Source organism: Engystomops pustulosus, chromosome 6, assembly GCF_040894005.1.
Source record: "Engystomops pustulosus chromosome 6, aEngPut4.maternal, whole genome shotgun sequence".
Taxonomy (NCBI): Eukaryota; Metazoa; Chordata; class Amphibia; order Anura; family Leptodactylidae; genus Engystomops; species Engystomops pustulosus.
This window is the reverse complement of record NC_092416.1, coordinates 85,126,237-85,143,914: the sequence shown is the minus strand read 5'-3', so window position 1 is coordinate 85,143,914 and position 17,678 is coordinate 85,126,237. Positions and strand designations below refer to the sequence as shown.

At 40.2% G+C, this 17,678-nt stretch overlaps 1 protein-coding gene across 1 annotated transcript; it reads right to left on the bottom strand.

Annotated features, from left to right (window-relative positions):
• Window positions 1-484: 484 nt before the first annotated feature.
• LOC140135402 (prolactin-like) lies at window positions 485-13,912 on the bottom strand. The gene is made up of 5 exons (XM_072156893.1): window positions 13,845-13,912; window positions 6,701-6,882; window positions 4,675-4,782; window positions 2,130-2,291; window positions 485-1,352 (listed from the first exon to the last, which is right to left on the bottom strand). Exons 2-5 carry the CDS (start codon window positions 6,848-6,850, stop codon window positions 1,173-1,175), a joined length of 600 nt encoding a protein of 199 aa, XP_072012994.1. The 5' UTR covers window positions 6,851-6,882; window positions 13,845-13,912; the 3' UTR covers window positions 485-1,172.
• Window positions 13,913-17,678: the final 3,766 nt, after the last annotated feature.

Sequence of the window (17,678 nt, the reverse complement as noted above, 5' to 3'; positions counted from 1 at the left end):
TTTGTACAATTGGGATGGGAAAACAAAATTACAGCTACGGCTAAATAATTTATTTTCATTGCCATCAAAAAATTGTGAACTGGTTTTATGTACACCAAAATGATACCCATGAGTCGTTATGGATTTTGAAATGCAGCAATATAAGAAATGTTTGCTATGTGAAAAGCTGAATTGTAGAAATGGTAGGTATGTTACAGGTAGATAATTTAAACTTCTCATACTGCTAAGAGTAAACCAGAGTGATTTTCATGAGGGTACAGTTCCACGATAATGCAGAAACTTGCAGGATCTAAAATCTCTGTGATGCCGTGGCTTGGCTCAGAAAGCTGTCTTATGTCCATGAACAAGAAAGCAACATCCACATTAAATATAGACATTGGATGACCTCGTTAATGCAAATGGTTTATTAGTATTAGGAAATAAACCTATTCCTTGCATCATTGCAATAAATACACTAAAAGCAATGTATGTTATTCATCTGTATTACATGAAAAAGGAGCAGTCGTAACTCCTGACATCTCTATTTTGGTATGTTTCCATGACATGCTGGAGCATATATTCGTATTACTTTTCTGATAATCACACTAAAGAAAATAATATTGTTTTGACAACAGGGTCTTTGCAGTTTGGCGAGATGACAGCAAGCAGAGATCTAGAAAACCATGAGGAATTGATGTAGAAAGTATATTGGAAAGTTGTATAACTTTTTATAATGCAAACAATAACATTAGATTGATGAAATGGGACAACCCCTTTTAAGTTTGCTTAGATTTGGGCTAAAGGTGGTTACATGCAATTTCACTTTGCAGAGGAATAGAAAATGATGTTAAGGAGAGAAGATATTGCAAGGACTGACAGCCATTCTCTATTACTCTAATGATGCTTGAATTCTTTGCACCCACCTTGCCCCCTAAATTCTGCACTGCACCTAACACTTATCACAGGACTACAGAAATAATGCTTGTATTCTATTGTGGACTGCAGTGATAACAGAAATTGTTACATTTATCATATAGTTTATCCCAGAAACTGGTAAATCTGCCCAGATGTTTTATGTTCCTGTACACTGGGTTTCTAGGAGTACAACTCTACAAGGAGATTCCAACTTGGTTTAGTGTATGGTTTGATGCATCAGGTATAAAAGCTTTATATATTAAAAGACTCATTGTTCCCTAGCAGTTGGAGTGTAACATGCGACATCGGAGAATCTTTAAGTAGCTGTCAATCTTGTGAGAGTCCCTCCGGAAACAGTGCAGCAAGTGGTAGAGAGGAAAGAGGTAGGCATCTCCCTGTGGCAAAGCATCAACAGGACCAACCCACTCAGGGTGAAAGTCTTCTAACTCAGTCAGCATCTAGAATAAAAGGCAATTGTCAGCACAGAACTTACTATCGGGTCTGCTGGCTCACCCCAAACTTTTAACATTGATGTTTTGACCTTTTAAAGGGGTATTCTGAGATATTAAGGGATTCCTTGATCAACTACAGCTATTCAGTGCATATCCAGGCAAGACCTCCCATAGTTTTCCTGTCTTTATTCAGGAGTTGGGAGGCTCTGCACCACTACAGCCAATCCGTGGCTGAGATACTGCTCTTCAAGCCCATCACAACTCAGCTGCAGAGTCGGTCACTTGCCTCCCAACTCGTAAAAGAGCCTTTGAGCGCAGTTAAAGGACATCTACCACCAGGATCAAGGACTGTAAACCAAGCACACTGACATGCTGGAGTGTGTCCCCTCTGGCAGGATCCGCTCTTCTTTTAACTTCTTATGCCCTGGTTTTTACAAAAAAAGGCAGGTAACATTATGCAAATTAGTCTGAGGGGCTCTGAGCTCCATATGTGTTAATGAAGCCTGGGGCATCCCAGGCTAACTTGCATAATGTTTAAAGCCATTTTTTCCTTAAAAATAAAGGCATAAGAAGCTTAAAGAAGAGCAGATCTTGCCTGAGCGGGGACACACCAATATGTCCATTTGCTTGGCTTACAATCTTTTATCCCAGCTTTAAATACTAAAATATCTTTGGTGTCTGTTTTAACTCTATCTACTACTCTTTAAACATTGTCCATCAAAATACCCTACATCTGTGTATTATGTTGAAAGGAAGAGAAGATTTGTTAATAGTAAAACTTACTCTTCCAGATATTCTGTCTATTCCTCCTTGAAGAATCCTTGTGTGTTCTTCAGCTTCTTTAACCTTCTGCATTATGTTATTTGGTGCCCCCATGGATAAGTACTGTAGAGGTTGTGACCAAGAGCGCAGTAATTTATTTACAAGGCTCAGCAAGTCTTCATGCTGTTGAACCAATACAAGAACATACAGATGTACAATTATACAAGAAAATTACAGTCCTGTGTGCCAGAATTCTTGTGTCAAAAATGTGGTATGGGTATTTTTTGGGGAAAAATTCAATGAGTAAAATACACAGTCTAGTGTAGGATTGCACAACCTGAATGCCTCAAGTTTTGGCTGGCAACCTTCTGCTAAAGCCATTGAGTGCTTCCATAACTGATGGAAGCGCTCACTGTTGCAGGAGGATGGATAGTGGTGAGTACATGTCAAGTACCTCTCCTCACTTGCTGCTCTGAAGCCTGATGCTAGTAGTAAGCATCAGTTTTGGGAACCAGGGCAGAGCAGCACCCAGAGCAGGCGAGGGTCTTGGAGCAGTGTGTACTTGTCAGATCAAGTCCAAGGTGAATAGGACTGCAGAGAAGCCTGGCACTTGGTATCCGGTGGTTGCTGGGTAACAGATGGGAGGAGGACACGGGATGAGTTAGTAAAGAGATGGGTTTTAAAAGAACATTTGTTCACGAAGTCGGGTGTTAGTCTGGGCATTCCATAGAATTGGTGCAGCTCTGGAGAAGTCTTGGAGAGATAAGTGAGAGGTTCAAGCTAAGTTAGAGATTAATCGAAGATCACTGGCAGATCAAAGAGCACGGGTTGGCCGATAGACTGAGATGAGGGAGGGAGCTTTGCGGGTGAGGGTTACTATTTTAAACTGTATTCGGCAGGAGACTGCAACAAACTGAAGGCATCTGTGTAGTGTTTTGTCTGAAAGACCATCAGTAAAGAGTTACAGGTAGTGTAGACGAGAGTGAATTAGAGTAACGGTGAGCAATTTACAGTTTTCAATTGTAAGAAATGGGCCGATACTAGAAAGGTTTCTGAGATACATGCAGCAAGAGCAAGCAAGTGATGCAAAAATAAAGGTTAGATTTCAGCACAACCCCAAGACAGCAGGCCTGCTGCTTTGGGGTTAGACCAATATGGAGCGGTGAGGATAGGCTCTGTTAGTAGATGGTGAAAAGACAAGAATTAAAGTTCAAGAAGAGATGGGACATAATGGTAGAGACAGCAGGGAGACAATCGCTGCTGTTCTGGATTAGTGCAGGGGCAATTTTTACGTGCCAAAGTATATAGCTGGGTATCATCAGCATAAAGATGATACTGAAAACCAAATCTGCTGATGGTTTGTCTGATGGGGGCAGTATAGAGAGAGAAGAGAAGAGGACCTAGGACTGATCCCTGAGGAACCCCGACACTGAGAGGAAGATGGGAAGAGAAAGATCCAGAAAAGCAGAAACTGAAAGTGCGGTCAGAGAGATGGAAGAAAACCAAGAGAGTGCATCCTGAGGAGGAGCTGGTAAATCCAAAGTATAAAATGCTGCTGAGAGATCCAGAAGAGTGAGGAGAATAGTGCCCTTAAGATTTAGCAGTGAGGAGATCATAGGAGACCTTAGATAGAACAGTTTCAGTAGAGTGCATAAAGCGGAAACCAGATTGTAGGGGATCAAGGAGGGAGTTAGCCGAGAGAAAATGTGAAAGTTGAGAATAGACCAGGCATTCCAGGAGTTTGGAGATGGAAAGGGGGATTAGAGACTGGTTGATAGTTAGTAGCACTGGATGGGTCCAGGGAGGGTTTCTTTAGTAGTAGGGTAACAATTGCATTCTTAAAAGATGAAAGAAAGACACCAGAAGAGAGTTTGAAGATTTTAGTGAGTTGAGAAGTGACTGTTAGGAAGACGGACTGTACGAGATGTGAGGGGACGGGGTCCCTGATGCAGGTAGGGGAGCAGAGGAGAGAAGCCTAGACACTTCTTCCTCTGTGACTGGAAGAGTCCAAACAGGGTATTTTTCATAAGTGACATTGCAACAGGTAAATTTGCCATTGTGGCAAGCGGAATGAATGGGACAAAATGAAAAAGTGTCAGCAGACTAAAGTACTTTGAGGTAGTAATGTTACATAACCCTAGAGACCAGGAAGTGGCAAGCAAGAAAGTCTGGCCCTACTTAGAGTGTTTACAATGATAATATACGTCTACATTGTTGCTTTTTGGAGGCAATGCTGCCAGAGGGAATATGGCATAGGCTCTACCATGTTAAGCATAAGAGACAGACAAACTATTGTTGCAACCTGTACAACTGTATGGGGACCCTTTGGGGAAAAAGGCCTACTATCACCCTAAAGCTGCATGCTATTGTCTATTTAATGTAAACATGTGATTTCAGTGATTATTATTACAGTGAACATATGATAGTGTGATATGATAAGATTTTGGAGAACAAAAGCCTGTTTACTGTTTGTGACTGCCTCTGTTGAGAATCCATACAACAAGTATATGCATGCACAGGAATACATGGGATATAACTGGATTGGATTATACATCTGATAACTTACATGTAGCTGCAGGGTCTGCTCCTTGCCCTCTGGAGTATTTAGAGTTGAGGTATGACAATTGTTCATTGCTTTAATAATGAGTTGCCGCCCGTCAGAATATTGATGATCCTGTAATAAAAATAAATTACTGCAGAGAACATAACACTTGTTTACTCAGTCTAGACACAAATTAGATTAGAAACAAACTGGTAATATATTTGTTCTCTAAGGAACCATTAATTACCCTTCATTATTTTGTTTTTTTTAAAGGTAAAAAGATAAATGAAACTGTTTTGAGGTGTAAAAAAATTTAAAAAAAAATATTTGCTTTGAACTCTTTTCATGCTGCTTTTGTGAAAAGTGGACAAGGTAGGACTTGGTGGTAGAAGGCCTATGGCCCCAAAACGATTTGAAATACTAGTACGACAGAAATCCGTTAAGGGAGTATGGAGAGGGTCTCACGGATTGAGCCCTCTCCCTCCAAGATGTGTGTTTGCTGAGTATTGCTGAGTAACACTCATCAGCACCAATCGCCGGTGTTAATCCTTTGACTGCCACCGGCAAAACCAGCAGCGGCAGTCAAAAGTCGGTGGCACGTGGTAGCCGTCAAATTGGATTTGATCATTGCTTCCTGTGTCATTGGGGAGCGACGATCACTTTCCATTAAAGCCTGGAATCTTGATAAGACTCCAGGATGTGTTATTGCTGGAGATCTGTAACAGTATGCCAATGGTCTGTAAGATCTGTATGCCATCAATAGCAAATTCTCTTTATACTGCAATAGACTCCCTAGGGTTAAAGTACTCTAGGGGGCCTGTAAAAAAAAAAAAAATATAAAGAACCTAACAGTTCAAATCGCAACCTCTTTTCCTTAGAACAAATATAAAAATAAACAAAATCATTAACATGTTAAGTATAGCCATGGCCAAAAGTTCAAAACGCCATTTTGCAACACATACAAAATTTTTATAAAAAGTTATCAAAAAGTATTATAGATCTTAAAATGGATGCAATTAAAACATCTCCTATCACAAAAAATATCCCCTTTCACAGTTCTGTACATTGAAGTATGAAAAAAGTTCTTAGTGTGAGAAGATGGTGAAATTAAGAGATATTTGTACCAACCCAAAGAATAAAGGATACATGTCATTTGGAGTGTACATTAAAAGCAGTAAAAACTGAGCCAACCAAAAATGGCACATTCTAAGGGGCCGATGGCCACCTAAACCACCTGCCAAATTGTATACTGAGAAAGACCTTCACCTTTGACAGGCAGAAGGGACACATCCTCTAAACTTGATTCTAGTACCATATGTAGGAAGCGACTTCCAGAGTTTTAGGGGCTATAATATAATACACATATAGTCCAGGGCCGTTGCAGTCTTAATCCACCCTTTTCAGTGCTAATTTCTCTGCCTTCTTAACTTTATACAACCAATTTATATCTCAATTTATAGTTGATTTTTTTGGTGGATGTCACCAGACTTGGTCCTGAAAGAAACATAATCTGGTCTCGATAATAAGATCTCATGTAAGGTGCAAATTACTCCAGAACAAAGTTTGTGCACATCCCTTCTATTTTCCAAGTTTCCTTTTTTGTCTTAAAGAAATTTTTAGATTATGGGGCCCATCTAATAACCTAGGCCCATACAGGTGAGCTGGTTCAAGGAACATGATTGTAGAAAAGTTTTGTTTTCTCTTTGGTGGCCAAGCTGTGTCACTGCAGCTCAGCTTCTTTTACACTTAAATGGGATATAAGCTGCTTCTATCCAGTCTGGCCACTAGACAAAGAATACAACTAATCTACCTGTCCTATTCACTGGAGGCAGACAGATTTATGCCCTATTCTATGCACAACATATAAATATATCCCTTCAATAGAAAGTCTTATCCAAAATGATTGTGAGAATACTATAAAGTAAGTTACTCTCTGTACACATATATATCTAGTACACATCTGCCCCTCCATTATTGCTGCTGTGTACTCTCCCACTAGAGCTGAGAGCACCTTATGAAACATGTGGTATATGGACTTTCCAATACTTACAATGTCCTCAAAGATCTCTGTGGATAGCGAATGAATATAATGTGAAAGTCTGATTGCTCTGTCTAACAGATCACTGAGCAAAACTTGACATTGGAGACTCCCTGGAGTGCAGATTGGGCTGGAGAAGACCACTTTCTTTGTCATGTACATATTTAATACCAAAAACACAAACAGCAGCTTTCCTGTATAAAATGGAAACAAATCAATTTTAGTAGTAATAATAGACACAAAAAGACAGAACCAGTTGATCAACCAATGCAGTTAGTTTGGGCATCCAATATGCTACTTAGTATCTCTACTGTAAATTTGGTGCAGCAGACATCACAGGATAGCCTACCAGACCAGTCATTTGGTATTGTGAGTTTATTGAGTCAATGGGGCTGACCATCAAAACCATTTCATTGGCCTTAGGATATATAATTTACTAAAATAAATATATTATTATAGAGTACCTAATTTCTAAAAGCTTACAAATACTAGTGATTTGTAAAAATATTCCCATGTCTCTATTTAAAGAGAAGAAAAAAATCAGGAAAAAAAAGGGGAAAAAATTAGTTTTTATGATCTGGTTTTAATAAATCACATTGAAAGGCAGCATTGCATTTCCTTCAAAACAGTTTTTAACTTTTAGAATTAAGGGTTGACACATGCAAAAACTGGCATTTCTGTGAGGATCCAAATAATTTTGAAGAACCATACCTGTAAATGTTGCTCTCTGGGTGGCAGTCATGGTTAGCATCTAAAGTTAGGATTACCTGGCCTTGTCCAGTGGTACTGGAAATGGACTTTTATACTGTCCATCTTCTGACCACTTTGTGCCTCCCAATGACATCAGAAACATGGTAACTATATTAATAAGAAACATGGAATCCTTATGTTCCCAGTATGCATATTAAGGAGAGGAGCCACTCAGGGGTTACCTGTATCTTCTTTACCCACTACAGTTTATTAATTTCTCCTAAATATAAAAGATTTGCACAGGTATAAATATACAAGTGCACCCTTGATAAAAACCATTTTACATATAAATGTAGGTGCTGTATAGGTGTCCCAATTGAAATCAAAATGGATGGATTTTATTGTATTGATGTGGATTAGTTTCGAAAGATTATTTTCTGGTTAGTTAATCTAAAGCATTTAAAGGAAACCTACCATCAGAAATCTACCTATTAATGTAGAAGTGATGGTAAGTGACTAGTAACATGCTAAGCCCTAATCTATTTTTACCTAACCCTATAATAATTCCTAAACTAAACTACATTTTATCTAATATGCTTATTATCAGCAAAGGCTACTGGGGCACGGAGTAGCCTCTCCAGGTAGTGGCTTATCCACATCCCTGTAGCCTCTGCCGATAATTAGCATATTAGCTAGATAAAGTGTCGTCTACTTTAAAAATTATTTTAGAATTAGGTAAAAATAGTTCAGGGTTTAGCTTGTTACTAGCCACCTACCATCAGATCTACATTAATAGGTAGATTTCTGAAGGTGAGTTCCCTTTAAATGTGTTCTCTGCTTTGTCGGAGGGTAAAGTAGAGTCTTTGGCTATTAAGACTTGTTTCTAGAGCATAACCTCTAGACAACATAGTTACAACATTCTTACTTCACGATGGGTGTATTACCATTACCGTGATGGCTGGAGGATGGTAGGAATTTCATCAGATAAAGAGAAAGAAGACTCTTTATTATGAAACCTCAGATGGAGTGAAGAGGAAAGTGAATTTTTATAAAGTAGAAAATATCAGCAGCACTCCAAGATGAAGTATTTAATCAAAAGTCTTTCTTTATTCATCAGAGGTATGGTGCAACATTTGGACCATGTAGGCAGGGGCGGACTGGCCATAGGACCCACCGGGAGCAGTGTCGGGGCATCGGAAAGGTGAGTTCATGTGTTTTTATTTTTATGTACTGTGCTGGCGCTGTGTACTGGGGGCAGGGGCTGTACACTGGGGGCAGGGGCTGTACACTGGGGGCAGGGGCTGTACACTGGGGGCAGGGGCTGTACACTGGGGGCAGGGGCTGTACACTGGGGGCAGGGGCTGTACACTGGGGGCAGGGGCTGTACACTGGGGCAGGGGCTGTGTACTGGGGCAGGGGCTGTGTACTGGGGCAGGGGCTGTGTACTGGGGCAGGGGCTGTGTACTGGGGCAGGGGCTGTGTACTGGGGCAGGGGCTGTGTACTGGGGCTATGGGCTGTACACTGGAGCAGGGGCTGTACACTGGAGCAGGGGCTGTACACTGGAGCAGGGGCTGCACACTGGGGCAGGGGCTGTGTACTGGGGCTATGGGCTGTGTACTGGGGCTATGGGCTGTATACTGGGGCAGGGGCTGTGTACTGGGGCTATGGGCTGTATACTGGGGCAGGGGCTGTACACTGGGGCAGGGGCTGTATACTGGGGCTATGGGCTGTATACTGGGGCTATGGGCTGTATACTGGGGCAGGGGCTGTACACTGTGGCAGGGGCAGTCTGGCTGTATACTGGGTGGACTGAATATACTAGGAGGACTGGGGGCTGCGTATATAATATATATATTACAGTGGGCTGGATGTATACTGGGGTGGCACGCTGACTGTATACAGGGGGGTTGGCAGGCTATATACTGGGGGAGGGGTGCTGGCTACTAGTAATAGTAGCTATATTCCTGTACATAGGGGCAGTATTATAGTAGTTATATTCTTGTACATAGGGGGCAGTATTATAGTAGTTACAGCCTTGTACATAGGGAGCAGTATTATAGTAGTTATATTCTTGTACATAGGGGGCAGTATTATAGTAGTTATATTCTTGTACATAGGGGGCAGTATTATAGTAGTTATATTCTTGTACATAGGGAGCAGTATTATAGTAGTTATATTCTTGTACATAGGGGGCAGTATTATAGTAGTTATATTCTTGTACATAGGGAGCAGTATTATAGTAGTTATATTCCTGTTCATAGAGGGCAGTATTATAGTAGTTATATTCCTGTACATAGGGGGCAGTATTATAGTAGTTATATTCTTGTACATAGGGGACAGTATTATAGTAGTTATATTCCTGTACATATGGGGTAGTATTATAGTAGTTATATTCCTGTACATAGTGGGCAGTATTATAGTAGTTATATTCTTGTACATAGGGGGCAGTATTATAGTAGTTATATTCTTGTACATAGGGGACAGTATTACAGTAGTTATATTCATGTACATAGGGGGCAGTATTATAGTAGTTATATTCTTGTAAATAGGGGGCAGTATTATAGTAGTTATATTCCTGTACATAGGGGGTAGTATTATAGTAGTTATATTCCTGTACATAGTGGGCAGTATTATAGTAGTTATATTCCTGTTCATAGAGGGCAGTATTATAGTAGTTATATTCCTGTACATAGGGGGCAGTATTATAGTAGTTATATTCCTGTAAATAGGGGGCAGTATTATAGTAGTTATATTCCTGTACATAGTGGGCAGTATTATAGTAGTTATATTCTTGTACATAGGGGGCAGTATTAAAGTAGTTATATTCTTGTACATAGGGGGCAGTATTATAGGAGTTATATTCTTGTACATAGGGGGCAGTATTATAGTAGTTATATTCTTGTACATAGGGGGCAGTATTATAGGAGTTATGTTCTTGTACATAGGGGGCAGTATTACAATATATTTTACTTAGGGGCAGTAGTATTATAGTAGTTACATTCTTGTTTATTGGAGAAGGTATTGTAGTATGTTTTTAGTGTACATACATGGCAGTATTAAGTTGTGTGCTCTTAAAATAGAAGTATTATTCCTGTACAAGGAGGCAGTATGAGTCTCTTTCTCTGCGGTGTACATGTTGATTTAGACCATCTATTAACAGTTTGTATGGAGTTTAGTAACTCCACCCACATCACAAGGCCACACCTACTTGTTTTGACTCCGCCCACAGAATGGGGCCACTTTTACAGTTTTTTCCAGGGCCACTTTAAATTCCCAGTCCGCCCCTGCGGGTCTTTATTAAGCAAGTGATTTTTCAGTTATATTCCATAGGGGAAAATCAAATGACAACTAATGAGTAATGGGTAAAGTTGGAATTACAAGGAGGAAGACCGCTGCTTTATTTACAAGCACTTTTAGGCCAATGCTTCAGCATTCCTTAGTGCTTTTAAGAGATGTTTTACAATGTGTCACTTAAGTTACAAGAAAGGAAAACAGATAATTGCTCATTGATCATTTCATCACAGAAATTCAAAGTACCTGAATGTGACATCCCTGCCCCCAGTAGATAATATATACAGCCTCTCCTCTCACCCAGTAGATAGTATACACTGCCTCCCCCCAGTAGGTAGTATATACAGCCTCCCCCTCCAATCGATAGTACACACAGCCCCCCAGTAGCCAGTATACACAGCCTTCCCTACTCCCAGTAGATACTATACACGGCCTCCCCCCCCCTCCAGTAGATAGTATACACAGCCCCCCCCCCCTTTACATGATATTACAGGTGGTCCCCAATTAAGAGCACCCAACTTACAGACCACCCCTAGTTGCAAACGGACCCTAGGCTACAATAATCAGCTGTAACAGTTTTCAGTAGTGTCTGCAATGAAGCATTATTGTTAATTCTAGTTCTTATGACAACGCAAAATCTCTAAAATCTAAAGATCAGTAACCTATCGAATGTATTAGACTGTTGTATTAACCAATCAGAGGTCTTATTTTAATAGCCAATCATAAGCTGTTGTTCGATGGTATGTTAACCAAACACACGTGACCAGAACCTGTATGGCAGGCATTATCTGCTGCCATAACACAAACGTCCAATAAAACTCCCAAAGAGTCCAAGAAAATTCTATGTGTGACATAAAGTAAAAGAAATCTTTCCAGAATTGCTTCATGCGAGAAGAGCTGAAATTCCCTCTTTTAATGCAATTTAAGATACTTCTTTCTCTTTTAATTAGATAAAACAAAAAACTAAATTTGACACTTGCACTGTGGATCAGCTCCATGTGCAGTGACTTTTCAGTAAGAGACATCTCATTATTAATACAAAACCAATTACCTGTTGGTAATGAGGCTTAGGATGCAAAGAGAGAGCGACATAATGCGAACATGAATATTTCTATGTGACCTACAAGGTATAGACAGCTATTATAATGCATGTATCCGCCAAGCAGTAGATTAACTAAAACGGCTTGATGAATAGCAGTGTCACAATGGGGGAGATGGCAGACAAATGACACATGGTTTCCTTTCTATTAAATTGTTTGATCGATGAACTCAAAAATGTTCTCTTTTTGACTCATGGACACAGATGAATGATTTTTTGTCGAACCCAAGCAAAAATTCTGAAATCTGATTAGGTCTTCGAATGGTTTCTGTCGAGCCTTGCACTGACGAAAGACAAAAATACACAGAAAAGATCAAAGCATTTTAAGGGAACCTATCATAGTGAATAGAAGTGGATTGGAGGTCCCATATAATGAATCAGTAAGTACCCCTCCCACAAACACCAAGAAAAAACATGTAAACATATTCAGAAAGGAAAAGGATGTAAAAATAAAGATTTGTCAGTTTTTTTGTGTAAATGTAAATAAATAATGAAAAAAACAAGAAAAAAAAAACACCTACAAATGGAATAGTGGGGGAATTTAAAAATGTGTTTCAGCTTCCACAAGTCTCTAGCTAGAAAACACTGTTCCAGATTTATTAATAGTGAGGCACAATTCACTGTGCAGTTTGCCTCACGAATGTGCAGGATGTGCCAGATTATTGAATATTGGTGCATGGTCTTCAATTAACTGGCGCACACTGCACTGCTTGGGAAGTGTGTACTATCTTTTTTAGGCGTGCCTTTAACATACAGATTGCAGCACAATTCTGTAATAAAGGGGTTTTCCCACTAACACAAGTTAGGCCCTATCCACAGGATAGGGCCTAACTTGCTGATTAGTGGGGGTCTCAGTGAAGAGACCCCCACAGATCACGAAAACGAGGGGTCCATCAGACTGCTCCGTCAGAGTAATGGAGCAGACAGCCGTGCATGACCGTTTTGCTCCTTTAATCTCTATGGAGCTGATGCAAATTGCAGAGCGCCGCATGTTCATGGGGAAAACCCATGTCGCAAACTCGGACTAAGCAGTAGCATGCTCCTTTTGGTGCGCATTTTTTCTGTCTGGTCGGATACAGTGAAGCCGCAACACAAAACTGGCGCGAACACTTCTTAAATACATGTGCAAGCTCCAAAGACGTTTTTCTAGTGCAAAGTCAGACAGAAAACCACGCCCATTTTAAAGATCATGGAGGGAAATTTGTCAAAAGTGTCTGAGGTAAAACTTCCACTTGCCCATAGAAGCCAAAAAAAGCTCAGTTTAAATTTCATAAACCGCTGTGGGAAAATGAAAGCTGAGCTTGTTTGGTTTCCATCGGCAACTACATTAGTTCTGCTCTCAGATATGTCTGATAAATTTTCCCCCATGCCTAATTAGTGGCACATTTCTGAAAAGTACCAAAAAGGTCTAAAAATCCCTTGAAATGATGCGCAAGGTATTTCATAGCAAATCTGCCTGAATTCTGGCGCAAGTGTGTTAATGAATCCCTCCCAGTAAGTTACCTCACCGTGATGTCCTCCACAGGTGCTTGGTGTTTTTTGGTGCAGTTGTTGTATACAGGGCCAGTGCCAGCACTGGGCATACCTAGGCAGTTCTGGGGTCCAGAGCTGCTGTGGAGGGACGACATAAGGCTTTACATAAGGAATGCATGGGGTTGAGGGGGCTGTATCTAATGAATCCGAATAAGGAGTGCAAGGAAGGCTTTATATAAAATAACCACGAGGGAGCTGTTTGTTATGATAAACTATGGAATATTTTAGGGAACAGGAGTCTGTTTTAGTTTCTGAATTTTTAATGCCGCCATGTGAGTTTCCTGGAAAAGGCTCTACTGAGGCTCTGCCGCCAAGAGGCCTCATGAAACCTGGAGCCGACCCTGGTTGTATAGTTTTAGAAAAAGGGTTGTCCCAGGAAACCATGTTCACCCGTTATCCACAGAATCATAAACTGTTTTCTCCTAATAAATGGAACTGAATTTAGAGTATGTGCTCCATTTGCAGTCTGTCGAGTTGCACAGTAACAATTGAAACAATCCCGTACATTTCTGCCATTTAATAGTAGATAAATATTGACTTACCTTATTTCTTCAGCTTTCTTTCAATGCCATAGCTAAGCCCAAGATAAAATATATAAATGTTCTACTCCTGAAATTAGAAAAGAAAAAAATGCAATAAGGAAAAAGAGCAGAAACAGACATTTCAGACAAGCCAAAGTTATTGCCCCAGTGCTATTCCATAATAGGTCTTGTGCATTGCTGACACCGGAATAAAGACACAACCTAGGGGTAGAACACAGTGGGGGAAATGTATCATTGGGTTGGCTCCTTACATTAGTTCTATGTCTGTCTTTGGAGCTCTGCTACCTGTTGGACTTATTGAAGTGGCTTTTTGCCCTTCATAAATCTGTTAGTGCAGTGTTCTTGTGTGGGTTGTGTGCACCAGTCGCATAAGAAATCACAAAAAAACAGGATGGGGAATGAAGTAAATTTGCACCTAAGTGTAAACTCACAATACATTAATTCGGTCGTATATACTGTTAAGGTAAACCTAGCTGACAGATCAAATACAGTCATTTCTACTTGTCATATTTTCCTAAAAAGCACTGTAACAGAGAATACATTTTAAGATTTCGACGGCATCCTGGACCACACCTAAAACTTTGAGGCTGAGGAATTTCAGGATTTCCCTATGGTGACATGAGCTTGAGACAGCAGGAAAACTCTCCAATCAAGAATATGCCTGATATGTTATGCTTTGTATGTTCCTCCTCTTCTACCTTTTTTTTCTACTTTTCTATATAGACATGTGAAACCAAATAAACTTGCGCAGTGCTGATTTGCCCAGGGCAGTAACATGAGTGAGACTTTAATTGGCAGTTGTCTGATTCATTCCTTACAATGTGCACACATGCTTTAACTAATTTGAAACACACGACCAACGCACACTATAAGAGGATATCATAAATCCTCCCCTAACAATACGTCCCCCATAGGCGGCAATGGACGCACGGCACTGTATGAGAGCAGTACGGTACAGCACATGTGTGCCACTGTAACATTCTGTAGCCGGGTGAAAAGATCCAACCTATCTTTCCCTGGAATTCGGCGCTGTGCGCCATATATTGCTATGGAGAGGGGCCTGGATGAGCAGCACTCACCCCCTCCTCCTCTCCTGGATACCAACATATGCCTAGTCATCTTAGTAAAACATTAACTGGATGTGGTTGTACCTATGGATGTGCCTACTGCTATCTAGCTCAAATATAGTGTTTATACAAATAAAACACTCCTTTATTAAAACAGTATGCCGCCACCATAATTACATAGGCTGTATATTTTTCTTTTTTTGATTAATTTCAGTCTATCCTTTCTATGTTGGACCAGAAGCAGCAGAGATAGCTTCTTTACTTACCAGTGTAAGTAAGAGGTACTCGCCTGCAATCATTCTCATGAGCCTTCTTCATGTCACTTGTCTAATGCATTGATTTACATCTCATTTTTAAACTATTTCCTGGGGATTAGTACTATGGCACTGATTTATGTATCTTATATATTAGTTTTCTTTCAGTTTCCCCGTTCCCATATACAGACCTAAATGTAATATTCTAGTTTAGAGATTTTTTTCTTACAAATACAACTTAAGACTGCGATTAAATATTTCCTCTATACGAAGTCAGCACTTCTTACTTTATTTTACATCAAGGGTTCACTTGCATTCATCTTTGTTATGTACTTAGGTTTATTAATACTATATCTGTATAGATCTGTAGAAAGGGTTATAGATCACTGAGAGACCTTTCTGCTTGTATATCTCTAGATAAAGAGAAGCTAGAAATAGTTTTGCAAGAGAAAAACAGGCTTGTTTACCAGAACAGCAGACAGCTAGATCTTTAGAATGACAGGTGCTGTCTGTAAAGTTGTTTACCACTTTAGAACCTTTCACCCATAGAATATTATGGGGACTCACTGCTTGTTTATGGGAGATCGTTTTGTCATTGTTTGTACTGAAATAAAAGGTATATAAAGAGATTAGGCCTAGTCTCTAGTGTCTTACAGTTATTTAACAGAGCTTGGAGGAAAAGACTGCCAGTCCGTATGATTAACCAGAAGAAGAAGCTGAGATGGGAATACTCTGGGAATACACCCCCTATAATAACTACATACAGCCCCCTATAATAACTATATATACAGTCCCCTATAATAACTATATAAATCCCTACAACATAAACTTTGTTGCATGGGCATTTGGCATAATAAATACCAGCCGTTGGGGAGCATGTGATGTTGAGTAATTCTTAATTTTGTTTTGTTCAATATCTTGGAGATCAAAAGATCTGTCAATGTTTTTACATGCTTTGCAATTTTTGCAAGGTAAACAACCCGATCTCCGGCCCCTTTTTCCAATACCATTAGGGGTATCTGAAACCTAATGGCTGTGGACCAAAGTATCTTGCTAGGTATTTGCTCTTCTAGCACTTATTTGAGGTCCTTGAGGGAGACATTTCTTACGGTGAGGATCTGGCAACAGTATGGGCCAATGTTTTTGTATGATTGTAGACATGGTGCTCAAATTTGAATGGTAAGAGGTTATTTATCTTGTAGTTTGTATACCAGTGTCTTTTTTATATTATTTGGACACAACAAGGCTTGATGATGAAGCATGATCTGTGTACTTGGCTCTTCTGTACCCTTTTTTTTAATAATTTTGTTAGAATATCCCCTTTCTATAGATCTTTCTTTTAAATCCACCAATTGATCATTTGAACAAATTCTTCTTAACCTCAAAAAGTGGCATGTCAGGATACCTTTTTTAAGTTGATGATGAAGGTGCTGAGTTTTTATGGTGTAAAGGATTCACAGAAGTGTGTTTACTTTAAATGTCTCTCTTAATTAGGCGATTGTCATTAATTGAAATTTTGACGTCTACAAAGTCCAGTTTTGTGTGTTAATTTGACAGTAATATCATTCTTATTAAGGACACCTATGAAAACCTCTAAATCTTCCTGCCAAAATAAACAACACATCATCAATAAAACACATCCAACTATAGACCTTGTTAATATTTTGAATCGGATTAATCAGAAAAATGCCACGTTCCCATGCACCTAAAATTAAATTTGCATAAGACATGCTGTTGTGGTTCACTAGGGCTGTGAAGGCGGCTGCGGTTATCACAGTACTGGGCATCCTGGCGCAGCTCATCTTCTGATGGCTTGGCTGTGGCCATGGGTTTAATCCTTTCACATTGGCTTTTGCTCTAGTAGACACCTTCTTTAGTACCCAGGACTTCCTCACCTTCTACTAAAAGGTCTATACCAAGGGGTTAATGCTGGAAGCCAACACCATACCTCCCAACTTTTTTTGGCGAGAGAAAAATGGTCAAAAAGTCCCTCCCCCATTTAAATAAACCACGCCCTCTGCCCCACCCACAAGAATAATTATAATAATAATCTTTATTTAAATAGAATATTCAAATTCCTGTCCTCCAGCCTCCTGTAGCCTCATGTCCTCTAGCGTCCTCCTGTGCCCTCTTGTCTTCCTTCTGTAGCCCTGTCCTCCAGCCTCTTCCTGTAACTTCCTTTCCTCCAGCCTCCTCTTGTGGCCTTCTGTCCTCCAGGCTCATCCTGTAGCCTCCGGTCCTACAGCCTGCTCTTATTGTGGTCTCCTGTCCTCCAGGCATCTCCTGTAGCCCCCTGTCCCCCTGTTCCAGTGTATTTAACAAAAAAAACCCCTGTGACTTACATCCCCTCGTTCCCACGCAGCAGTCTTCTCTTTTTCCATCTCTGACTGTGTCTACTGTGTGGGAGGGGCCTGGAAAGAAATAGGTGGATCCATGGACAGGTGCACTGTCGCCCGTGTCAAACTCATTTGGCCTGCGCTAAATACCATCCCATTCACACCCAACACTCACGC

What these genes read in the sequence shown, in the direction of transcription:
- LOC140135402 (XM_072156893.1), bottom strand. Translation starts at nt 6,850, where the DNA reads ATGTACATGACAAAGAAAGTGGTCTTCTCCAGCCCAATCTGCACTCCA. An exon ending in CAGAGATCTTTGAGGACATT is followed by an intron (nt 4,783 to 6,700) that starts GTAAGTATTGGA and finishes TTTTTATTACAG; the next exon opens with GATCATCAATATTCTGACGG. An exon ending in TAGACAGAATATCTGGAAGA is followed by an intron (nt 1,353 to 2,129) that starts GTAAGTTTTACT and finishes CTTTTATTCTAG; the next exon opens with ATGCTGACTGAGTTAGAAGA.